The sequence below is a fragment of the Chiloscyllium plagiosum genome, chromosome 37, assembly GCF_004010195.1.
Source record: "Chiloscyllium plagiosum isolate BGI_BamShark_2017 chromosome 37, ASM401019v2, whole genome shotgun sequence".
NCBI lineage: Eukaryota > Metazoa > Chordata > Chondrichthyes > Orectolobiformes > Hemiscylliidae > Chiloscyllium > Chiloscyllium plagiosum.
In genome coordinates, this window is record NC_057746.1 from 28402244 (window position 1) to 28411660 (window position 9417).

Sequence of the window (9417 nt, forward strand, 5' to 3'; positions counted from 1 at the left end):
AAACCTCAGGATAAATCGAGCCTTAGCGAATCTGGCCGAGGAGTATCGAAAATTAAAGCTGGATCCGAAAGAGAAGGAAAGTAAACCTCACTGTGAGAAACATCAGGAAGATCTGAAGCTGTTTTGTGAAACTGACAAGAAATTGATCTGTCTGATTTGTAGAGATTCGCGGGAGCACAAAACTCACAACTTTCTGCCGATCAGCGAAGCTGTTGAAATCTACAAGGTAAAAGAGACAATATTTTGTAAAGTGCGCGTTTCATCACATATCCCTGATCCAACACCTAACCTAACACATCTATTCTTCAATTTCTTTCCCAATTACAGGATAAACTGAAATCTTCCTTAGATTCTCTCACAGAGAAGAAATCGGCGGTTCTACAAACGGAACTGACTCAGAAACGGAAGATTTCCGAAGTGAGGGTGAGCTCTCCCTGTGCTGATTTTCTGGGATCTCTGTTTGTTTTGTTCCCTTTATCGCGGGACAATAATGAGGTCTCACATTTCATTTGGTAGGAACAGGCGAGCAGTCTGCAGACCCACATCACATCCGAGTTCACTAAAATGCACCAGATTCTCACTGAGAAAGAGCAGCGTTTACTCAGAGATCTCAGGGAAGAAGAGGAGAGGGTTGTAGAACCAATGGAGAAAACCCTTCGAGAGATTCAGGAGAATTTACATTCCACTGAGGATGAACTCTCAAAGTTGCAGAAACAGATGGAGCAAAAAGACGAATTGATCTTTCTGAAGGTGAGGAAAGATATTTCAGGTTATTTCAGACAGATTTCGGACATGATGACAACTGTAAAAATAATATGGAATGTCGTATAAAAAAGGTGAACTGACCTTGTGACTGTCCGGACTGGTCTGTTGTTGTCACTGAAGAAGGGTCAATGCTCCCGAAGCGTTCACTCTGATTTCTTTCCACAGATCCTTCCAAACCTGCTGAGATTTTCCAGTAATTTCTGTTTTTTTTTTTGACTAACCGCTGCCAAACTATCTGCAGATTCTCGGGAATACCGACATTTTCCCGGGAATGGATTGTGATTTTTTAATTTGTTTTGTTATTAACTCCATGTTCCCCAAATTTAATTGTCTCCTGGAACTCCCATTGTAATCCAGTTCCAATTCCATGTGGAGAGTGTGTTTGGGTGTCTGTCTGTCTCCTCCTGAAATCTGTTACTGCCAGCCTCACTGTTTGTGATTCATTTCTTTCAGGAGGAAGCTTGTCGGAAGAGAAGGTAGGACATGCTCTTTACTGAAACTCTGCACAGTTTGCTCAAGAACTCAGGGACGGGTAGTTATTGATTTATTTCCTGGTTAATGGTGCCGCTTTAAAGGATGATTCATCGTATAACAGTAACTCCGGTTATGGTTCACACACATGTTTTTTATAAGAAGATTGTTCCTGGTTTTAAACAGTATTAGATTTTACGAAACTGTTCTGCAGCATTGTAAACAATGACAAGATGCCTGTAAATACAGCCTGGTTCCAGGCTGGAAGTGATCACTGCCCTGATTTTGTGACTGTTTGTGTGACTGTGACCTTCCCCCTGACCCTGTGAGAGACAAATGGCCCATGTTTCCAGGGAATCACCATCCCTGTCACTGCATGGCTCCTGACCAGCCCTAGACAGTCAGAGTTGAAAGGGGGAATCATTTTTGTTTCACTTTTTACGGCACTAACTCGCACCGCAGCCTTTATAAAGGGAAGAATAAATGTAAAATAAAAAAAATCTTTAATTACTGTAACGTAATGTTCTGAGTACATTGCATGAGAATTGGAAAGTATAGAAAAGTGTCACTGAGCTATTAATCCAGGTGATTGCTGTTGGTTTAAGCGGATCATAAAGGAGGAAAGAGGAATAGAAAGATGGAGAGGTTCAGGGAGGGAATTCCAGAGCTGAGGGTCTGGGCAGCTGAAGGTCCAACCTCCAATGGGGGGTGGGGGGAGAGACTAAAACCGGGCAGGAGGCTGGAAGTAGAGGAGTAGGATTCTCGGAGGATTGTGGGACCCTTGTATTACACAGTTGGATATGAGGCTATCAGATGTTTCCGTTTTTTTGTCTCTGTTCCACAAGCTCTGTTTATAATACGGCAAGGGGATGGAGGAAACATATATTATCTCCTGCGGTGTGTGATGTCTCAGTACCCTATCAGTTTTCAGGACATGGGCCTTTCTCTGGATCTGGGTGTTTCCGATCCTTGCCCATGCATTATGAAATTCTTGTTGGATCAGTTACAAAAATAAGATGAACATTTCACTTTCTAACCCATTGACTCAAACATGCAAAATGCGGAACGCTTGAATATTTAAATGTTTTCATAAATATTCGAACAACGCAGAGTTTGTGATGTCATCTGTTTAATGTTTACAGGATTGATGATGAGGAGAAGACACTCTCAGCTGCTGATGGCTCTCTGTCTCTCGGACAGTTCACTGGCCTTTTACAGTACACAGTCTGGAGAGAAATGATACACACTATTCACCCAGGTAAACACGTGTATTCATTTTCCTGATGGTAGATCCAGTTATGTAGGGTCTCAAAGGTCCCAGTTTACATTCTCACATCACTAGTTGTTATTTCTGGGAGACTCTCCCTGGAAACATTTTATTTTCTGTGGGTCCATTTGGAGAAGTGTCTGAAGCCATCAGCTCTGTGTGTCAGAGCAGTGAAGGTTTCTGGATTAGAGTGGTGCTGGAAAAGCACAGCAGGTCTGGCAGCATTTGAGGTGCAGGAAAATTGACGTTTCGGGCAAAAGCCCTTCATCAGAAATAGCCGTTCATCATCTATTCCTGATGAAGAGCTTTTGCCAGAAACGTCGATTTTCCTGCTGCTCAGATACTGCCTGACCTGCTGTGCTTTTCAAGCACCACTCTAATCTAGACTCTGGTTTCCAGCATCTGCATTCTTTGTTTTTACCCAGTGAAGGGTTCTGTCGAACCAGAGGAATAGAGCATGGAAACAGGATTTCTCGAGGAGACTGCGCTGGCTCCATCTGGTGTGACATTGGAGAAAAAAGTTTTCATCATAATATCAGGAAGGCATGTAGACATTTAAGAGCCAGTGTTAACAGGCACTTATCTAAAGGGGGTTGTGAGAGAAAATAAAAAACAGAAATTCCTTGGAAAGCTCCCCAGGTCTGCCAGCATCTGTGGAGAGAAATCAGAGTTAACCTTTCAGATTGAGTGACCTTTCCTCAAAGCTGATAGTAGCTGGCAAAAGTCGGTTTATATGCAGAAGGTACATTGGAGGAGGAGGTAAAGAGGAAATGATAGATGGTGATGGTCCCAAACACAGAGAAGTACAGTTAGAAAGACAAAAGAGTGGATAATGATTTGGTTCGGAGAGTGAATACCTGCTGATGGAGACTGTTAGTGCCAAATAATAGGCAGAGTGTAATGGCAGTGAAAACAAAACCTGGTGTGTTGGGTAGGGGGCTAGGTCACGGTAGAGCTCTGGGACCAGAATTATTGCCCTTGAAATTGAGTCCAGAGAACTGCAGGGTCCGGAAGTGGAAAATGAGATGTCGTTCTTCCAGACTGCACAGAGCTTCAGCGGAGCACTGCAGCAAGCCAGAGACAGAGATGATGCCCAGAGAACAGGATGGTATGTTAAAGTGGTTGGCAACTGGAAGCTCGGGGTCCTTTTTCTTAAATGGCAGAACACAGATGCTTTGTTTCCCCAATACAGAGTAGACCACTTTGTGAACAGTGAATGCAAGAGACTAGATTGTGTGAAGTGCTACCTCATCTTGCAGATGTGTTGGACCCTTGGATACTAGAGGTAAATGGGAAAGTGTTGTACCTTTGACAGTTGCTGAGAATATTGTCGTGGTGCGGTGGGTGGGTGTTGGGAGTGAAGGAAGAGAGCACCAGGGTGATTGGAAGGGAACGGTCCCTGTAAAAGGCTGACAACGGAGGGGAGGGAAATATATGCCTAGTGGTGACATCTTACTTGCAGGTGGCAGAAATGGTGTCTGATGCTCTTCTGGTTGTGGATGCTGGTGGGACTGTAGGTTAGGACAAGGGAAACACTATCGTTGTTGTGGCAGAAAAGAGAGGGGTTGCGGGCAGAAGTGTGGGAGGTGTCGGACCCGATTGAAAGCACTCTCAATGACAGTACTGGTGAATCCTCAGTTGAGGAAGGATGTGGGCATTTCCGCGGCTCGCTTCTCAAAGTTTGCTTTGTCGGAGTAGATGGAATGTAGACGGAGGAACTGGGAGGATGGAATAGAGTGTTTACAGGATGCAGGGTGTGAGAATGTATACTCTACGTAGCTGGAGAGATGGGATTATAGTGGATATTATTGGTCAGTCTATCACCAGAAATGGAAACAGACATGTCAAGGAAGAGAAAGAGGAATCACAGATCGACCAGGTGAAGGTGAGGGTGGTGTGGAAGTTGGATATTAGCAGTGTGAGAATGGGGGAGGGGGAGGGGGAAGAGGATGTGTGAGTGGGGAAGGTGGCATTTAGATAGTTTAGCGAAGAGAAGGAGTTGCAAATACTGAGGGATTGCATTGTGTAATGGAAGGTGTGTGATGTCTTACTGAAGTGGTCAATGATGAAAACTGTAGCAGATAAATATCAACTGAAAGAACTGTGAATGCTGTAAATAAGAGACAAAGACAGAAGTTGCTGGAAAAGTTCAGCACATCTGGCAGCATCTGTGGAAATGGAGAGGAGACCACATTGTGAGCAGTGAATGCAGTAGACTAGATTAAATGAAGTACAGATAAGGCGTTGCTTCACCTGTTTGGGCCTTTGCATACTGAGGAGGGAGGAAGGAAATGGACAGGTGTTCCATGTTCTGCAGTTGTAGACGAAGGTGCCATGAGGATGTGGGGGGCTGTTGGGAGTGAGGGAACAATAGACCAGGGTGTCCTGGAGGAAACAGTCTCAATGGAAGGTGTACAAGGGAGGGGAGAGGAATATGTGTCTGGTGGAGGCAGAAATTATGGCTGATGATCTTCTGGATGTTGGTGCTGGTGGGATTGCAGGTAAGGACAAGGGGAACCATATCACTGCGGCAGGAAGGAACAGAAGGGGTGAGGGTTGAAATGTCAGAGAAGGGTTGGACCCAGTTAAGGGCCCTGTCAACAACAGTGCTGGGGAATCCATGGTTCAGAAAAAGAGTAGACATTTTCAAGGCTCCTTTGTTGAAGTTGGAAGGATCAGAATGAATGCGATGGAGACGGAGTAACTAGGAGAATGGAATGGAGTATTTATATGAAGCAGAGTCTGAGGATGTACAGGCCAGCTAACTTTGGGATACGGTGGGTTTATTGTGGATATTATTGGCCAGTCTATCACCAGAAATGGAAACAGGAATGTTGAGGAAAGGGAAGGGTGGATCAGGTGAAGGTGAGAACAGGGTGGAACTTGGAATCAAAATGAATAAACTTTTCCAATTCCAGATGAGAAAGGGAGGCAACACCAATGATATCATTGATATACCAGAGAAAGACTCATGTGTCAGACTGGAATGGGAACAAGAAATGTTACACATACCCCATAAGGAGACAGGCAAAAATGGGGGCTTAGATGGGTACCTATGGCCACCCCTCTGACTGAAAACAATGAGGGTTGTTAAAAGAGAAGTTGAATGTGAGAATGAGCTCGGCAAGGGGAGGCGAGTGGTGCGGGGTGAGGATGGTTCAGCCCTGTGTTCCAGTAAGAAGCAGAGAGTCTGAGACCATCCTGGTGGGGGATGGAGGTGTAGAGGGATTGCATCTCCATGGTAAAGAGGAGGCAGCTGAAGCCGCAAACTGGAAATTTTGGAATGGGCATAAAGTGTCAGAGGAATGGCGGATGTAAGTGAGCAGGGACTGCAGCAGGTGAGACAAGACTGAGTCATGGTAGGAAATGATGAGTTCTGAGAGGCAGGAGCAGAGAGAAAGAATGGGTCTGCCTGGGTAATCCTGTTTGTGTATTTTGGGAAGGAGGTCGAAGCGAGCTGTGCGGGGTTTTGGGACTATCAGCTTAAGGTAGTTGGAGTGGGGGCGGATCCCCAGGTGAAATGAGGTTGGTGACCGTGTTTGATGCAATGGCCTGATGTTCCATCATGGGGTCACAGGTTAGACGCTGATAGGAGGAGGTATCTGAGAGGGATCTCAGCTTCTGCAATGTAGTGGTCAGTTTGCCGACTACTACAGCCCCACACTGATCAGCAGACTTAATAACAAAGTCAGGATTGGATCTGAGGGCATGGAGCATGGTGCTGCCTCCGTCTCCCATTCAGAATTGAAAATGTTTATCGATCTTATTTCCAACTTCCACCTCACTCTCACCTCCACCTGGTCTATCTTTGAACCCTTCCTCAACATCACTGTTTCTTTTTCTGGGGATAGATTTGCCATTAATAATCCACAATAAGCCCACCAACTCCAAAACTTACCTGGCCTTTATATTTTCGCACCCTGCTCCCTGTAAAGTCTCCATTCCGTTCTCCTAATTACTCCGTCTGCATCGCATTTTTTCTGACGATGTTAAGTTTGACAAGGGATCCTCCGAAATGTCCACGTGTTTCCTCAACCGAGGATTCGTCAGGGCCCTCAAGTGGGACCAACCTATCTCTCGAACTTCAGACTTCACCCCCTCTCTTCCCTTTTGCAATAGTGATAGGGTTCCCCTTGTTCTTTCCTACCATCCCAACAGCATCAACATACAGAAGATCATCAGCTGCCATTTCTGTCACTTCCAGCGAAATGCCACCACCAGACATCACACACCTCCCCTCCTGCAGGAACCATTCCCTTTGGGACACTCTGGTTACTTCCAACACCCCCTCACAGCATCATAGCACTTTGTCCTGCAACTACCGAAGGTGTAACGTGTGTCCATTTATTTCCTACTTCCTCAGTATCCAAGGGCCCAAACACACCTTCACCTTCCTGCAATTCTGACAATCTAGTCTACTGCATTTGCTGCTCACAGTGTGGCCTCCTCTCTACTGGAGATCTGAAGGGTCGACTTCAGAACACTTGCATTCCGTTTTCCAAAAAACGACCCTGAAATTCCAGTTGCCTTTTCACACACCACCCTGTAACCTAGTCAGCACCTCTGTCTCAGGTTTGCTGCAGTGCTCCAATGCAGCTCAGCGCAATCTGGAAGAACAGCACCTCATTTCCAGCCTGGGGATCCTGCAGACTCAATATCAAATTAAATAACTTTGGGATCTGAACTCTCCCATGTCCTTACCCCAAACCACACAACCATGCCTTGTTATCACAGAGTCTGTTATTACACACAAAGCATTGTTAGCAACTAACAGTTTCCATTAACTGCTATTCACTCCCCTACCTAGATCGTTATCCAATCCTTTGTCTATCTAACTGCTCTTCTCTCTCTTTGGGCTCAATCCCCACCTACCATTTACTTCTCACCCCTTCACCCCCCCAACCCAGCTTCTGTATATAAATTGACATTTCCCAGCTCCCATCAGTTCTGAGGAAGGGTCACTTCATCAGAAACGTTAACTCTGATTTCTCTGCACAGATCCTGCCAGACCTGCTGAGCCTGATAAATATCTACAGGTGTAACATAGTCTAATATTAAACAAGGCAGAGATATTTATAAATTTCCAGCTTGCAGGTAGTGAGGTTGTTCGAATCACAAAATCATTCCAATGTGGAAGCAGGCCATTCAGCCCATCGAATCCACACTGACTCTCTGAAAAGCATCCCTCCAGGCCCCAACACCTTCGCATATTCTTTTAACTCCACCTTTCCCGTGGCTAATACACAAAGCCTGCACTTTCCTGGACACAATGGACAAAAGCTGCACATCTTTGGACTGTGGGAGGAAACCAATGCAATCATGGGAGAATGTACAAACTTCATACAGTTACCTGATGCTGATATTGAACCCAGCTCCCCGGTGCTGTGAAGCAGCAGTAGTAGTCACGAAGCCACTGTTCCAATATTTTCAGTAATCCTATTGATCAAACAGTGATCCCAATGTCCGCTCATGACATTTTGGAGAGGTCCAATACAGTCTGAGTCGACTTATTCAATGTAATGTTCTTGGTCAGTTTTCCAAGGGCTCAGAATGTGAGAAGTTACAGGATGGTCTTGCAGGAGGAAGCAGATACCTGGAAAACTGCTATCACTTCCAAGTGAGGGAAGGGTGTGATTTGGAATATTGGGAATATGGCAGCAAACGAGCAGTGAGTCGCCACCCGAGCTACAAATCTTCACATGAACATTGAAAGCAAGCTAACATTTCGAGTCTAGATGACTCTTCATAAGTGCTTAACTTCCCTAGTTAACTGTCGCTGGCTCATCCCCTTCCTATAAATCTTTTGCCTCACTGAAATATATCTTTGCTGTGAGTCATGTGCTGTTCTTTTTAGCGTCTGCCATTGTTCCTCAAATATCATCGAATGTCCAACATAGAAAAATACAGCGCAGAACAGGCCAATTGGCCGTTGATGCTGCACCGACAAGTGTACTATTCTCAGCTCGACTCCCTACACTATCCCAAAATCATCCATGTGCTTATCTAAGGATTGTTTAAGTCTCCCGAATGTAGCAGGTACAGCATTCCATGCCCTTAACACTCTCTGCATAAAGAACTTTCCTCTGACTTAAATCTTTCACCCCTCAATTTGTAGTTATGCCCCCTCGTACATGCTGATGTCATCATATGAGTTAAAAGTATTTTACTGTCTACCCTATCTAATCCACTGATCATCTTGTATGTCTCTATCAAATCCCCCTTAGCCTTCTTCTTTCCAATGCGAACAGACCCAAATCTCTCAGCCTTTTCTCATAACACCTTCCCTCCAGAACCAGGCAACATCCTGGTAAATCTCCTCAGCACCTTTTCCAATGTTTCCACACCCTTCCTGCAATGGGGTGATCAGAACTGTACACAATATTCCAAGTGTGGCCGCACCAGCGTTTTGTTTAGTTGCAGCATGATATTGCGGTTCCGGAACTCGATCCCTCTACCAATGAAACCGAACACACCATATGCCTTCTTCACAGCACTATCCACCTGGATGGCAACTTTCAGGGATCTATGCACATGGACTTCAAACCCTCTGCACATCCACACTACCGAGAATCGTTAGATTGACCAAATACTTTGCCTTCCTGTTATTCTTCCCGAAGTGCATCACCTCACATTTGGCTGCATTGAACTCCATTTGCCATCTCTCAGCCTAATTCTGCAGTTTATCCAAGTCCCTTCCAACCTGAAACATTCTCCAAACTGTCCACTACTCCACCGACTTTACTATCATCTGCAAATTTACTAGTCCATCCACCTATGCCTGCGTCTAAGTCATTTATAAAAATGACAAACAGCAGTGGTCCCAAAACAGATCCTTGTGGTGCATGACTAATAACTGGACTCCAGACTGAATATTTTCCATCAACTACCACTCACTGCCTTCTTCCAGAAAGCCA

General features: G+C 45.1%; 2 protein-coding genes across 3 annotated transcripts in view; one reads left to right on the top strand and one right to left on the bottom strand.

Moving 5' to 3' along the window:
- The window catches only part of LOC122541545 (zinc-binding protein A33-like), a 267926-nt gene that overhangs the window by 95286 nt on the left and 163223 nt on the right, over positions 1 to 9417 (bottom strand). The window lies entirely within an intron of this gene.
- The window catches only part of LOC122541440 (zinc-binding protein A33-like), a 206845-nt gene that overhangs the window by 67326 nt on the left and 130102 nt on the right, over positions 1 to 9417 (top strand). For both annotated transcript variants that reach the window (XM_043678217.1, XM_043678216.1), the window contains exons 3-4: positions 517 to 750; positions 1219 to 1241. In XM_043678217.1, coding sequence (XP_043534152.1) covers positions 517 to 750; positions 1219 to 1241 — 257 coding nt within the window. The remainder of the gene's footprint in view (positions 1 to 516; positions 751 to 1218; positions 1242 to 9417) is intronic.